At 41.2% G+C, this 17,052-nt stretch overlaps 1 protein-coding gene across 1 annotated transcript in view; it reads right to left on the reverse strand.

Annotated features, from left to right (window-relative positions):
• Positions 1 to 16,789, reverse strand: part of ca9 (carbonic anhydrase IX) — a 110,830-nt gene extending 94,041 nt beyond the window's left edge. Inside the window, exon 1 of the mRNA XM_060821209.1 lies at positions 16,539 to 16,789. Within this exon, the coding sequence (XP_060677192.1) occupies positions 16,539 to 16,644 (106 nt within the window). The 5' untranslated portion in view covers positions 16,645 to 16,789. The remainder of the gene's footprint in view (positions 1 to 16,538) is intronic.
• Between the last annotated feature and the right edge of the window lie 263 nt (positions 16,790 to 17,052).

Raw genomic sequence — 17,052 nt, forward strand, 5'->3', positions numbered from 1 at the left:
CTGAGTGGCTTGCTAGGCCATTTCAGAGGGCAGTTAGGAGTCAATCACACCGCTGTGGGACTAGACTAGATGGCAGAAATTCTTTTTTAATGGACTTTAGTGAACCAGATGACCTTCTACAAAAATGTCTCATGAAACCAAAAACAGAAATTGCAGCAGATATTCAGCATAGTCAAGTGAGAATGAGTCAATGCTTCAGGTCCAATGACCATTCTGTAAATGCTGCAACAATGGTTTCGTGGTGATTGTTAGATTTTAAAAATTCAACTTTCACCGTTTGGTTGGATTTGAACCAAAGTCCCCAGAAAATTGCCTGGTTCTTTAGATTTTATGCAATGTTAGGCAGATTAAAAGCTTAAGCAGACCTGCCATAACTGGAACAGAAAATTTGGGAGACAATTCAGGCTTTGGAAAATGAGTGATCCTTTATTAAAGCTGCCATGAAAAGGTAAGAATCATTCACTTAAACCATGAGGCACAAGAACTATTCAGTAAAACTATGATTAATGGAAGAACTGTTTATTAAAGCTGCAAGCAATGGAATTCATACAGAGAAGTTATAAAAAGAGGTGACAATCCTACATTTAAGCTGTGAAGCACAGAAATCTTCCATTTTACCTTCAAGGTAATGTCTAAACTATCCAAGGCATTAGCAAAGTACAGCAGCTGAGAAATGAGATATGTTGTTTTCTCAAAAGATTATGATCACATTCAGATATGGCATCATCCCAGTATTGGCAAGAAGACTTCTTTGCAGAGATAAATCAAATGGAACACAGAATTGGTCACCAAGTTCTGACATATAGATTAACTTCCAAGTTAGATCTAAATCAGAAGCTGACCAAATGCCCGATTGTGTACAAAAATGCACTTAGCCGATAGTGTTATTAGTTGCCCTACAGTGTGGAAACAGGTCCTTCGGCCCAACAAGTCCACACCAACCCTCTGAAGAGTAACCCACCCAGACCCATTTCCCTCTCACTAATGCACCTAACAGTATGGTCAATTTAGCATGGCCAATTCACATAACCTGCACATCTTTAGACTGTGGGAGGAAACCCACAAAGACACAGGGAGAATACACAGACTCTTGCCTGAGGCTGGAATTGAACCTGGAACCCTAGTGCTGTGAGGCAGCAGTACTAACCACTGAACCACTGTGCCATCCCAAGTTAGCTTACTAAATTATACTTACTAAGGGTTAAAGTGTATGCTTTTGAAGTGGCACAAGAGATATCAAAGTTATTGGGGAAAATAACATTTCGTACTGTATGAGAAGAGAGTGCTTATTGGTTGTCAAGTAGACTCATTGATAGCTGACTTAGAGGTGCCGGTGTTGGATTCGGGTAGACAAAGTTAAAAATCACACAACGCCAGGTTGTCGTCCAACAGGTTTTTTGGCAGCACTAGCTTTCAGAAGGAGCAGTGCTCCAAAAGCACTGCTTCCAAATAAACCTGTTGGTCTATAAGCTGGTGCTGTGCAATTTTTTACTTTGATTGATAGATGTGTGCCATAGAGAATGAATCAATGAGATGCATTCTCTAAAATTTGGAAGTTAACTATAAGTTATTTAAATCTAAACCAGGCAGATTGATTTTTGAATTTCAGTTTTTGAATTAGAGTTATTGAATGTTCCTTTCAGACAATTGATCGATGTCATTGAAGTACAATAATGCTTGGAGGTTAATTCCCAAAGCATTTGCAACAACTATACTATTGAACTGGTGTAAAAGTCACCCATGTTGATTTTCTATGCTGGTTATTTTTCATGTTGATTTTCTATGTTGGTTATTTTGTTCCTCACTCCAGTTAATACATTTAAAGAATGATTTTTAAGCTTTTATAGTAATAGTTGAAAGCAGATTATTAATGGTCCATGAAAACAGGTTAATAATTGTAGGCCACTTTGATCAGTATCATGATTCATAGCAACCAAGTGCAACAATCCTTAATGACGCAAGTCTTGGTATATTAGCAAAAGGTTTACTACCATAAATGCAGCGGAACAACACTGGGGAAATTTTGAACAAATGGTTCTGGATATGGCCATTTGGCTTTCTGAATCCACTGTGTAGGTGGGAATTTCTTTGCGCTCTCACCACTGGCTACATGAATACCGACAATGTGCAGAGTTTATCAGAATTAATCTGTGTAGAACAAATTGTTTAAATATGAATATTAATGGCTTATTTTTATGTGCTAGTAGTTTCCTGACTACCATTTTTTTGTCAACATTATGTTGAAATTTTGCTGTGAGCTATTAGTAAAACATACCTTCACGGCACAATTGTAATTTCTCTATGCATATTTTAATAAAGACATTAACACTTTAATCTCTTGTCAAACTAGGGAACTAAACAATTTCATAATGAAGTACTTCATAATGCAATCTCAACTTTACAATGCTAAGCAGTGGCTAAACAACCATAATCTTCCCTTATTTGACCAGATTGATATAAATTGAATTGAATTTATTGTCACGTGTACCAAGGCACAGTGAAAAGCTTTGTCTTGTGAGCAATACAGGCAGATCACAGAGTTAAGTAGCATAGACAGTAAATAATAGGTAAACAGCAGCAAAAACGAAAACACAGGTACAGGTGAATGTTAAGAGTTTGTGAGTCCATTCAGTATTCTAACAACAGTGGGTAGAAACTGTTACAAAACCAGCTGGTGTGTGTATGTGTGTGTTCAGGCTTCTGTACCTTCTCCCGTTGGTAGAGGTTGAAGAAAAGCATTGCCAGGGTGGGATAGATCTTTGAGAATGCTGACAGCCTTTCCTAGACAGCGGGCCTGGTGGAAGAATTCTTTAGATGGAAGGTTGGCATTTGTGATTGATAGAGTATTGAATTTAATTAGAAAACTATACCCGAGTTTTCAAAGCACTACTTCAGGTTCAAAAGGTATGTGTTGGCTCAGGGGTGACTTGCCCACCTCAAAGCAGTAGTTTGAAGTCCTACTCTTGAAATCCAAGCTAATAATCCAGACTCACATTTCAGAGCAATGCTGAGGAAATGTTGCACTATTGGAGATTACGCCTTTTGGTGAGGGTTGAGATTACGCCTTTTGGTGAAGTGTTAAACAGAGACAATTGGGCTGAACTTTCCTTTTCAATTCACAAACAGAACTTGAATACAACACAATATTGGAAATGATCTCCCCTAGAAGATACAAATAAAGAAGTCGCTTCGACAAGTGCTTGGGAAACTGGAATGGTCTGAGAACAGGGGCAGGGCCAAAGCAGAGTGTCTGGGAGACCCAGTGTAAATGATACATACTGCTAAGGTGAAAGGAGAAGAAGCACAGGCAGAGGTACTACACTACTGATGGGTCTGGCAGCCAGTTCCTCATGCCCTTTCTTTCTCTCTCGGTCTCTCTGTGGGTGATGAGCAAACGATTGCAAGCATTTGTCTCCAGATGGTCACGTTAGGGGGCTGGAGGTTAAATTGCCTCTAAATTGGCCTTAAACTGAATTCCAGCTATTTATGGGTATATTGCAGTCACCAATTTGAATGCTTTGGTTTGAAAAAAATAGTCAGAGATGGGAACTCATTGGATAGCCAATCCAATGCAATTACTTCTGCTGTCATTTTTTTCACCACCACCCAACCACATCCTATTCCCTCCCCATAAAAAAAACATGTGCAATCTCAACTAACAGATGGCTATCAAAAAAAGAAATTCTAAGTTGCAATTTGAAGAACAGCTAAGTTGCCTTGCTAATATTTATCCTTTAAATCAACAAACTAAAACAGATTATCTGCTCACTTAACTTAATTGTTCCTTGTGAGGTGTTGTTTTGAGAAAATTTGGAGCGGTTTTAGTTACCTTGCATTTCAACACAGACTGCTTTTAAAGTAAATCATTGATTTGCAAACATTTTATGATGGCATAATGCCATGAAAATGCAATGAAAAGACATTCTTTCTCCGCAGTTTTGATGCACTTGAATTGATATATGTTTTACTCACACATTAGATTCTTGTATGAGGACAATTCCTAATGGTCTGTATGGATCACACTACAAGCAAGCATAGAGACTATCTGTTCCCAATGAAAAACAAAGGACAAGTGATCTGTTATCTGTTAGTCATTCTGGATTAGTGGTGCTGGAAGAGCACAGCAGTTCAGGCAGCATCCAAGGAGCTGGAGAATTGACATTTCAGGCAAAAGTCCTTCATCAGGAGCATCTTAGTAAATCTTCTCTGAAACTTTCCAAAGCTTCCACATCCTTCCTATAATGCGGTGACCAGAACTGTGAAGAAAGTATATATTGCATGGAGTAGAATACATTCTGGTCTAAAAAATTGCCCTGTGTCTAAGCATCAGCATACTTTTTTCCCCAAGGGCTTTTGCCCGAAATGTCGATTCTCCAGCTCCTCGGATGCTGCCTGAATTGCTGTGCTCTTCCAGCACCTCTAATCCAGAATCTGGTTTCCAGCATCTGCAGTCATTGCTTTTATCTGTTAGTCATTGCCTATTGCAAACTAATTGCTGATTTCTGTGCCGTCTCTATTTGCACAAGACTGAATTACACACCCAGTTTCCTAATTTCACAAAAATGTGAAATGAAAAATGAAATTTTGCCAAAGGGGAAAAAAGTATGCTGATGCTCAGACACAGGGCAATTTTTTAGACCAGAATGTATTCTACTCCATGCAATATATACTTTCTTCACAGTTCTGGTCACCGCATTATAGGAAGGATGTGGAAGCTTTGGAAAGGTTCAGAGGAGATTTACTAAGATGCCCCTAATGAAGGACTTTTGCCTGAAACGTCAATTCTCCAGCTCCTCAGACGCTGCCTGACCTGCTGTGCTTTTCCAGCTTCACACTCTCAATTCTAATCTCCAGCATTTGCAGTCCTCATTTTCACCTATTTACTAGGATGTTGCTTGGTATGGAGGGAAGGTCTTATGAAGAAAGGCTGAGGGACTTGAGGCTGTTTTCGTTAAAGAGAAGGTTGAGAGGTGACTTAATTGGGCCATATAAGATAATCAGAGGATTTGATAGGGTGGACATTAAGAGCCTTTTCCCTCAGATGGTGATGGCTAACACGAAGAGACATAGCTTTAAATTGAGGGGTGATAGCTACAGGACAGATGTCCGAAGTAGTTTCTTTACATGGAGAGTAATAGGGGCATGGAACGTCCTGCCTGCAACAATGGTAGACTCATCGACATTAAGGCCATTTAAATGGTCATTGTATGGACACATGGATGAAAATGGAATAGTGTAGGTTAGATGGGCTTCAGATTGGTACCACAGGTTAGCGCAACATCGAGGGCTGAAGGTCCTGTACTGCACTGTAATGTTCTATGTTCTAAGTTTTATGATTAAACATAATAGTTACATCAAAAACTCATCTCAGTTGCCAGTCACTGACCATTATTCATAAAGCATAATTCAGGAATGCAGTAGAATACACTTCATTTACGGCTTCAATAACACAATTCAATACCATCCAAGACAAAGCAGTCCACAGTGGCACTCCATCAGCCACTTTCAACAATCACTGCTGTATCAATGCAAAGTACCAGTAGTCCTTAGCATCTGCAAGTTATAGCTGAAAATGTGTTGCTGGTTAAAGCGCAGCAGGTCAGTCTGCATCCAAGGAACAGGAAATTCTACGTTTTGGGCTAAAGATTCCTGATGAAGGGCTTTAGCCCAAAACGTCGAATTTCTTGTTCCTTGGATGCTACCTGACCTGCTGCGCTTTAACCAGCAACACATTTTCAGCTCTGATCTCCAGCATCTGCAGACCTCACTTTTTACACATCTGCAAGTTATACCACAGCAACTCATCACAATTCCCCCCCCACCTCCCAACACACCTTCCAAACCCATATCCTCTGCAAGGATAAGGGCAGCATATTCATAACAGCATCACCAGCTGGTTCCTGTCCAAGACACTCAGCATTCTATTGCCACTCCTCATTGTCACTGGATCAGAATCCCTCCCTAAAAGCACGTGGATTTACAAACACCCGATGGACTTCAGTTCAATGAGGTAGTTCCCCACCACCTTCAAGGGCAGGATTGCCCAGAATCCAATAGTGCAGAATTGGCAATTATCTACAACTTTACAGTTTTATATATCAAGAAATACCAGACGCATTTGGAAGATGATTAAGTCCCAATATTCAGTAACAGGTTTCTAATTCAGTAACAGTGTTCTTTACCCTTTGTTGTGATGTATGTAAATTTTACATTTGACAGCATGGATAAAAGATAATAAAGGAATAATGCTCAGCAACAGTAATAGCACTATCAGCTATTCAATCAACTCCTGTGACTTTAAAACTTGTTCTTATTATGCATGTTAATTATTTTGTGGTGATATTTGGGGAAATACTTTTGAGCATGACTGCTCCTTTAGATTTTTCAGGAAGTAACAGAGAAACTATTGTACATTTTACTTTCCCAACTGGAGGACACCACTCAGCATCATAGAATCCCTCTACAGTGTGGAAGCAGTATGGCCCATCGTGTCCACACCAACTCTCTGAAGAACATCCTACGCAGACTCACCCTATCGCTGTAACCCTGTATTTCCCGTGCTAACCCACCTAGCCTGCACATCCTCCAGCACTACAGGGCAATCTAGTGTGGCCAATCAACCTAAGCTCCACATCGTTGGACTGTGGGTGAAAACCAGAGCATTTGGAGGAAACCCACACAGACACAGGGAGAATATGCAAACCCCACAGAGTCACCCGAGGGTGGAATTGAACTCAGGCTCCTGGTGAAGTGAGGCAGCAGAGCTGACCACTGAGCCACCATGCTGTCCCAAAGCACCTTTCCCCCATTCCAGGCTTACCCCACAAGAATATTGGGTGTGATTATATGGGTAATCTTGAGACAGACCTCAATGCTTGTTGACAAAGATTCATTGAACAAATTCTAAGCAAGTATGCTGCTTCCGGTAGGCGACTGTCTGTGTGGAGTTTGCACATTCTCCCTGTGTCTGCATGGATTTCCTCCGGGTGCTCTGGTTTCCTCCCACAGTCAAAAGATGTACAGGTTAGGTGAATTGGCCATGCTAAATTGCCTATAGGTTAGGTGCATTAGTCAGAGGGAAATGGGTCTGGGTGGGTTACTCTTCGGAGGGTCGGTGTGGACTTGTTGGGCCGAAGGGCCTGTTTCCACACTGTAGGGAATCTAATCTAATAATTCTGTAATAAAATTTTAGAAGGCATTCACATTCCAAAAAGGCTATACTCATGAAATGTTGTGTGGACGTGGTGCCAATTTTGATGGTACTCTTTGGAAGGTTTAAATGTTATAAAATGTTATAGGCAGCATTTTTGTTTTGAGACCAAGACCCAATTTTGGAATCAAATATGATTCCCAACTACATAATGTCAGATGTGGTCCTGCACCCGATTTTTATATGATCCGACGAATGGTTAGAGGATGTACTCCTTGAGCAATTATGGTGACTTAGCCTGCCCGGATGTTGGAGGGGTAATAGAAGTTTCTGTAGCCCTGAGGCACTGACAGCCCGGCGGGCAGGCAAGAGAAAGATTCTCAGCACCAATTCATAAAATGGGTAAAATCAAAATTACCAGGGCTCCCAGACCACTATTGTAGAGGAGGGAGCACCTCCTCAAGGAGGCCTACAGCTGCGCTATGGCCTTGTTGCCATGGCGACTGTTGGTATGGAGGTGGGGCTGGCAGTAGGGGGCTTCAAGTAGCCTGCCACCATGAAGCTCTGTCAGCTCACAAGGCCATGGACTTAGGCCGGGACTTTGCAAAGGCCTGAGTGAATAATTCCACTCTTCCTTCTCCAACGACTTCTCCTGTAACCCATTCTCCCTCATTTCATCAAGCAACATCCTGGATGAATTCTTGACCAATCACTTCAACATCTCCACGTGGTAGCATGTTCTGTATTCTTGTCACTTCATGTGCATAGTTTTGCGAATGTTAGCCATAAAACCATAGAATGTAGAAAGAAGACAATTATGTGAACAGTCTGCTTTGGTCAGTTCCATCTGTTAAAGTCAACAGGTCAAGTGGCAGCTGTTTATTCCCTCAGACCACAGCCAGATACCCATGAGTGGAACAAAACAGGAAGATCTTTTGTTTTTGATGAAGTCTTGCTTGAATTGATCAATGCCTGAAAATCTTAAATCAGGATCCTTGAAATATGATTTTAATTCTCCTGTTGATGAATAATAATGGCTACTGTAGAATACAACTATATCAAGTTACTGTTGAAAACTTCATATTTCACAAGTGAAAAAATCTAAGTGATAAACTTCCTCTCCCCAAAAGAGAAAATCGTACTTTACATATTATTTCTTATTGAGGCTACTAAAAAGATGCAGAGTGATGGGATGCTTTTGACTGTCCTGAGACAGGTTCACCAGTCTTTCATTAGGTATCTATTTTGCTTCTCTTCCTTCTTTCTTATTCCTTTGCATCATTCCCCATTAGAAAAGACAAAAACACTAAAATGTTTATGCAGCTGTAGGGCCACATTCTGTAATCAATCCAGAGGGTCTGACGGAATCTGAGATATGACACTTCACATACTTTCTCCTGCCTGTTAAGCCTTATTAAAATATCCAGACCATGTTGCTTATGCTCTATGCTACTTTCTCCCCACCCCCACCCTCCTCTAGCTTATCTCTCCACGCTTCAGGCACTCTGCCTTTATTCCTGATGAAGGGCTTTTGCCCGAAACGTCGATTTTACTGCTCCTTGGATGCTGCCTGAACTGCTGTGCTCTTCCAGCACCACTAATCCAGAATCTGGTTTCCAGCATCTGCAGTCCTTGTTTTTACCGTGTTGCTGATAAGCCTGCTTCTGCGTGAGAAGTTTAAAAAACTGAACCATTAATTGCAGAACCAGAGGTCTTGGCATATGGCAATGGCTTTCGTGTTGACCAGCTGCTGAGGCACTAAACCCTGGAATTCCTTGCCTAAACATCTTTGCCTTTCCACATCTCTCATCTCCATTAAGTCAAAGTTTGTTCCTAAAATATAGCTTTTATGCCTGCTGCTAAACCATGCTCAACCAAATCTTGTGCTTGGACTCAAATCATTCTATTATAAAGTGCGCCTGACATAAAATATACAACAACATTGAGATTATGCTTGGTTTCCTTTCTCATTTTCCAATGTTCCTCCTGCCTGGCTTTCCAAAAAGGACAATACTCCATTCTCCCAATTCTTTTGGTCGTGCAGTTTACTAAACTAAACCTTCCCTTTTCTTAACAGAGGATTATCCTCATCATAGGGCCCCCAAGTATTTCTGTTCCATTTCCCACATGTCTGCTGTTATCATTCCCCCAAACCTATCTACACCCCCCTATTGCATCCTTCTGTGGAAACACGGGAGGTGCAGCATCTGCTCTTTTATGACCTTCCCTCTCAGCATTCGAGGTGCCAAATAGTCCTTCCAAATAAACAGTGATTGAGTTCTCGGTCTTTCAACTTACAATACAGCATTCGTAGTTAACTTTACTCTGGGGGAAACCAAGCATAATCTCAATGTTGTTGTATATTTTATGTCAGGCGCACTTTATAATAGAATGATTTGAGTCCAAGCACCAGATTTGGTTGAGCATGGTTTAGCAGCTGGCATAAATGTATATTGGAGGTGTTCTGTCAAGCAGTCCTCAAGCAACACCCAAAGCATCCTATTGCGCATCATTTTTATTCTTCACTCCACTACTAGTCTGATGTGTCTGAACATGGTTTTCTAAACTGTTCTAATGATCTCAACACAAGATCTTTTAAATAGGCATTTTACAGCTTTCCATACTCAGTATTGAGCCCCTAGCAATGCTTGGTGGTGACTCTACACATTCCATTTACACCTCGGCCAGACATTGTTTTTGAAGTAATCGGCCATCACTTTTTGCACCATCAACCCAAAAATACCACAAGGCATCATAATGTATCCTCCGTTTCCTCACTTTGCTTAGAGGCATTTCCAATTTTAAACATTTGCTTTCCTGTTGCCACAAATGAAGGCAGCCTACTGAGTGAATCCAGTGTTTTCTACTAGATCAGAAGAAGGGTCATTGGACCTGAAACATAAAGTGATTTCTCTCAATATATGCTGCCAGACCTGCTGAGCTTTTCCATCAATACCTGTTTTTGTTTTAGCATTTTCTGCTATTATTTTATAATTGATTCAGTTAATTGGTGGGTCAATGCATGGTTGGCATTGTCTTTAATTATTACGGGTCATGATTTATTCTAATTTGCACCAATTGGATAAAGCCCATTTTTAACTCCAGGTGGAAGTCAGCCCTGCACATGCAGAAGCAACCAGCAAGCCATTCTAACCTCATTCAGAACTTATGCAAATACTCAGTCAGCTCCCCATTCTGGCACCATAGGAAAACCATAAGACATAGGGACAGAAATTAGACCATTTGGCCTATCGAATTTGCTCTGCCATTTGATCATGATTCATGTGTTTCTCAACCCCATTCTCCTGCCTTCTCCCTGTAACCTTTGAACCCCGATCTCTGTCTTAAATATACTCAATGAGCTGGCCTCCACAACCTTCTGAGGCAATGAATCCCATAGATTCACCACACTCTGGCTGTAGAATTTTCTCCTTGTCTCCATTCTAAAGGGTTTTCCCTTTACTCTAAGGCTGTGCCCTCAGGTCCTACTCTCTCCTACCAATGGAAACATTTTTCCAATGGCCATTCTATCCAAGCCTTTCAGTATTCTGAAAATTTCAATTCAATCCCCCAGCATCCTTTTAACCTCCATTTGGTATAGAGCCAGAGTCCTCAAATATTCCTCATACGATAAACCTTTCATTCCTGAGATCATTCTTGTGAACATCCTCTGGACCTGATCCAGGGGCAGTCCATCCTTCCTGAGATATGGGGCCCAAAACTGCACACAATACTCCGAATGTGGCCTGACCAGAGCCTGATAGAGCCTCAGAAGTACATCCTTGCTTTTATATTCAAGTCCTCTCAAATAAATACCAACATCATATTTCCTAACTATTGACTCAACCTACGAGCTAACCTTAAAAGAATCCTGGACTAGGACTTCCAAATCCTTGGCACTTCAGATTTCTGAATTTTCTCCCCATTTAGAAAATAGTCTACACCTGTATTCTTCCTACCAAAGTGCATGACCTCACACTTTTCCACATTGTACTCCATCTGCCACTTTTTTGTCAACTCTCCTAACCTCTCCTAGTCCTTCTGCAGCCTCCCTGACTCTTCAATACTACCTGCCCCTTCACCTATCTTTGTATCGTCTGTAAACATAGTCAGAATACCCTCAGTTCCTTCATCCAGATCATTAATGTATGAAGTAAAAAGTTATGGTTCCAATACAGCCTTGTGGAAAACCTCTAGTCACTGGTTGCCATCTTGAGAGGAACCCATTTATTCCCACTTTCTATCTTCTGCCAGACAGCCAAACCTCTATCCATGCTAGCACCTTGCCTCTGAAACATAGGTCCTTATCTTACTCAGCAACTGCCTGTGCAGCACCTTGTCAAAGGCCTTCTGGAAGTCCAAGTAGATAACATCTATTAGCTCCTTTGTCTAACTTGCTTATTACTTCCTAAAAGAACTTGAAACCATGCTGACTTTCTCCTATTTTAGGAGAAAGTGAGGACTGCAGATGCTGGAGATCAGAGCTGAAAATGTGTTGCTGGAAAAGCACAGCAGGTCAGGCAGCATCCAAGGAGCAGGAGAATTGATGTTTCAGGCATGAGCCCTTCTTCAGGAATGAGGAAAGTGTGCCAAGCAGGCTAAGATAAAAGGTAGGGAGGAGGGACTTGGGGGAGGGGCGTTGGAAATGCGATAGGTGGAAGGGGGTTAAGGTGAGGGTGACAGGCCGGAGTGGGGGTGGGGGCGGAGAGGTCAGGAAGAAGATTGCAGGTTACAAAGATGGTGCTGAGTTCGAGGGTTGGGACTGAGACAAGGTGGGGAGAGGGGAAGTGAGGAAACTGGAGAAATCTGAGTTCATCCCTTGTGGTTGGAGGGAGACAGGCCGCCTACTTGTGGAACATTTCAGAGAACACCTCTGGGACACCCGGACCAACCAACCCAACCACCCCGTGGCTCAACACTTCAACTCTCCCTCCCATGCAGGTCCTTGGGCTCCTCCATCACTAGACCATAGCAACACGACGGCTGGAGGAAGAGCGCCTCATCTTCCACCTAGGAACCCTCCAACCACAAGGGATGAACTCAGATTTCTCCAGTTTCCTCATCTCCTCTCCCCTCACCTTGTCTCAGTTCCAACCCTCGAACTCAGCACTACCTTCTTAACCTGCAATCTTCTTCCTGACCTCTCCGACCCCACTCCCACTACGGCCTATCACCCTCACCTTATCACCCTCACTTTAACCTCCTTCCAGCTATCACATTTCCAACACCCCTCTCCCAAGTCCCTCCTCCCTACCATTTACCTTACCCTGCTTGGCACACTTTCCTCATTCCTGAAGAAGGGCTCATGCCTGAAACATCGATTCTCCTGTTCCTTGGATGCTGCCTGACCTGCTGCGCTTTTCCAGCAACAAATTTTCAGCTTTCTCCTATTTTACAATACATTTCCAAGTATTCAGAAAGCTCATCCTTTTTACTAATGACCAAGGTTAAGCTGATTGGCCTGTAATTTCCAATGTTTTGCCCCACTCCCTTCTTTAATAGGAGAGTAACCTTAGCAATTTTCCAGTTCTCTGGGATGTTCCCTGACTTTAGTGATTCCTGAAAGATCACCACTAATGCCTCCATTATCTCTTCAGCTATATTCTTAGAACACTGTGTAGTCCATCTGATCCAGGTTATTTATCCACCTTCAGACCATTCAGTTTTTCTAGCATCTTCTCCTTGGTAATGGCTATCAAATAAACCTCTGCCCCCAGATTCACTCATGTCTTCCACCATGTAGACTGATGCAAGGAAAGGCCAACTGGCAGGGGTAGAAGGAGACCACTGAGTAATAATCTTTTGTACTCAGCTGAGGGAGAGGAGGCCTAAACCTTTTCTTTAGCATTAGTTTCTGACCCTTTGTTCTGAAATTACAGCTATATGACCACTGGTAGGTTATGCGTGTGATTAGCCACTCTAAAGCCAACCTCATGCAGATTTTCATGGAAATTCCTCCATTAAGCATCTCATAACTCTCCTGCAAGCGCTTCTCAGTCCAAAGTCAACAACAATTTCTATGGTGGGTTGGTTGAACCATAACTTGTCACTCAGCATCTACCAGTCTCAGGCAAAGACTGAAAAAACAATTGCATTTATTTTTTGCCTTTCATAAATTCAAGATGTTTTCAAAGCATCGTACAGCCAATGGAGTGCTGCAGTCTACTGTCAGTATGGTGCCTTTGATCAGACTGCGGTCACTGCTCATTACTGCACAAGTCCCATGATGGGTTAACTATATTTGATGCTTCAATAACAAACCCAAGCGTGTTCTGAAGAATTAATTGATTCCTCATAAAGAGCCATTTTAAGCACAAGAAAAATGCAATTCTACTCAATATTCAGAATTTAGGGGTGGCCCATTTAAGACAGACATGAGGAGGAATTATTTCTCCTGAGAGCAGTCAATCTGTGGAATTCATTACTGTAGAGGTTGGGTTGTCAGGTAATCTCAGGGCTGAGGTGGACAGATTTTTTAATCAATAAGGACATCATGGGTTATGGGCCAAGGCAGGAAAGTGGAGTTGAGGATTATCAGATCAGCCATGATCTCATTGAATGGCCAAGCAGACTCAATGGGCTGAATTGTCCATTCTGCTTTTATGTCTTGTGGGCTTAGGCCAGGACAAAATTTGCTACAGATTTTGATGTTTTTAATTTTGGCAGATTATTAAGTTCGCAATTGCCCTTTATACCTTGAAACTCTCAAGTAGATTTTAAGATCTTCTTAAAACAGAGCAATGTAGTCTGTGATTGCATTTCTTTCCTTGATTGTTCCCAAATACTGCCTCCAGATCCTCACACCACAGCTTTCTTAATATATCGGAGACCAGGAAAGGTGGCTGGGCCCTTCTGCAGACCTGGAAGCCCAGTCTAAAGAGCACGGCCATAGGTTTTTGACTTTTAGAATCAGAAGGCCAACTGGAGTGTCAACCAGGACAGCTGAACCATGGTAGCTGTCGGAGAGATTGGAGAAAGATTAGTGAACTGGATTTAATTTGCATTGGAAACCTCCTGAATGGGGAGGAACTGGAAGGCCTTACCCGGATCTGCAAGTTATCCGGACATGTCCCTAATCTTGGTCTTCTCTCCTGGCAATGGCATCACAGAAGCATGGAAATGGATTGGCTCCCAGTTGCCCACCCTAGTGCTTATTTTACGTCAGGAATCATTCCTTTATGCCTGGAATGTTTTCCCGGTCTGCCACCCATAATGTCACTCTTAGTGTGTGTGGGAATCTGCCCTGTTTTATTCAAACAAGACACAAGGTAAAATGGCCCTACCTTACACAGAGCTCCCCACAGCGGTTTATGTCCTGCATTTCATCTCTGCTTCCCGCTAAATGCACCCACTTAAATTCACCCACTCCTTGTTAACACACCAGCATTCAACTATCAACACAAGTTAATATACTCAAGAGAAAGACAAGTGAGGAAAGAGAAGTGGAAAAGAACCCTTTAAAGTTTAAGTGACCGTCCTATCAGGTTTCAAAAACAGCTACTGAGAGCGCGCAATATCAAAAAGCTCTCAGATTCACCAAGACAGTTAGTGGCTATTTTCAGTTGATGCTTTTTTTTTATCCTAACCAATTTTAGGCCTTGAGTTGAAATGAGATCCGAACAAGGAAGGAAGAAATTAGAGAGAGGAGTAGAGAAAGAGATTATAACACAGACTAAACAAAAAAAAGCATTGAGTATGAATTTAAACTTAAAGACAAAATAGTTGTGTGTGCGCTACACAGTGTCACTATATATACTTATCTATATTTATACAGAATTTTCGTTACCTCAAAACCTCAGAATTACTCACAACTAGTTATTACTGTATAGTGGTCATATTGTGAAAATGTAAGGAAGCATGGCAGATTACTCAAGCATAGCAAGATCCCATAAGTGACAATGAGATCAATAACCAGGAAATCTGAGTGACGTTGGCCAGGATACCAGGAAAATTTGATTGCTCTTCTCCAAATAACAGTGGGATCTTTTAAATTCACCTGATATGGTAAAATGCTTCTCTTGTCCATAAGTTCATACCCCCCAAAATGGTTTGCAATATTTTTTAAATATATAGTTGCTGATATCTTGATGTACAAAGCCAGATGATCATCTGCATTATTTTCCATAGCTTAAAAGAGTTTATTCTTTCTAAATTTGCTTCAATTGACTACTTTTCATACATTTTCCTATACATGCGCACACGAACACCCATGACGAGTCATAGAGATGTACAGCACAGAAATAGACCCTTCGGTCCAACTCGTTCATACCAACCAGATATCCTAGATTAATATGTTACCATTTTCCAGCATTTAGCCCATATCCCTTGAAACCCTTCCTATTCATATACCCATCCAGATGTCTTATAAATGTTGCAATTGTATTCGCCTCCACCACTTCTTCTGGCAGCTCATTCCATACCCATACCAGCTTCTGCTTGAAAAATGTTTACTCCTCAGGTCCATTTTAAATCTTTCCCTCTCACCTTAAACCTATGCCCTCTAGTTTTGGACCTTGGCTATTTATCCTATCCATGCCCCTCATGATTTTATAAACCTCTATTAGGTCACCCATATTCCTTCAACACTCTAGAGAAAACAGCCCCAGCCTATTTAGCCTCTCTCTATAGCTCAAACCCTCCAACCCCAGCAACCTCTTTGTAAATCTTTTCTGAACCTCTGCAAGTTTAACAACATCTTTCCTATAGCAGGGAGACCAGAACGGAACAAAGTATTCCATAAATGTCCTAACCAATGTCCTGCACAGGCAGAACATGACCTCCCAACTCCTATACTCTTTGAAATGTCTGATTATTTAAGTACTTGTTAAGTACTTATTTGTGCATGTTATTACAAGGACTATGCAGGATAAATTGATCAGTGAAAAAAATTGATTATATGGAAACAGTAAAACATATTGTATACATTCAGCAACAGTTAGTAACAGCAAATACTAACAACACATGATCACTTGGAGGTGAATAAATACATTTGCACTTTCAGGGTCAATTTAAATTCTCGAGTAGTCTTGAGGCTTCACAAACTGAAGTGACTGCACTGTACAGAAGCTATATACAAAAGCCCTGACAGATTGTTTTATACTTTTAAGGTATCAGTCTGCCTTTGAAACATTTGACTAGGTGGCTCGGGAAATGAGTTCTTGTTAAAATTTAACAAAAATTCTAACACATAATTTAAAACATATACAAATCTTTAAACTTTTATTCCTTTTCTTATCAAAAAGAATTTGACATTGTTAACAGCTATTTGCTGAAAGTACATTTCTGAGATTGCAGAAACAAATACAAGAAATCAGTTTGTTCCCCTTCGTACAACTGTTCAAATCAATTGAAATAAAACATTTCCTGACTTAGGAACAAATTGCCTTACCTTCATGCTTTCCTTCTTGCTCAGGACCTGGGCTTATATCACATGTACCAGTTGCTAACAGCTGAGTCAGTATCAGAAACAATAATCTGCGCATTATATAAAGCATTCTACTATTATGCCTTCACTTAAAAAGCCTGAAGTGAGCTCACAATCAACTCTGAAGGCTGTCTCAAATCTATTCAGCTAATTTACGGTCTCACTAGCATTAAGCACTGAGTGATCTCTGTTTCTGTAGCTCTGCCTTCTCCAATGCTTTCTGTGTTAAACGTCAAGTGAAAGGCATGCTGTCTTAAATACCTAACAACAATTAAAGGTGATATTTCGTCCTTGTGTCCACATTGCATTATTTTGGCAGGCAAAAAATAAGTCTTTGCTGAGAGTTACAGCCTGTAATGCGATTCCACACAGTGTGCAACACTGATACAATAGTAGGAACAAAGTGCAGGATTAAAGGTAATGTTTTTTAGGGTGTTTTAAAGAGGAACAGCAGATTTTCTTGTCCTGTTTATTAATT

The sequence above is a fragment of the Hemiscyllium ocellatum genome, chromosome 1, assembly GCF_020745735.1.
Source record: "Hemiscyllium ocellatum isolate sHemOce1 chromosome 1, sHemOce1.pat.X.cur, whole genome shotgun sequence".
Classification (NCBI taxonomy): domain Eukaryota; kingdom Metazoa; phylum Chordata; class Chondrichthyes; order Orectolobiformes; family Hemiscylliidae; genus Hemiscyllium; species Hemiscyllium ocellatum.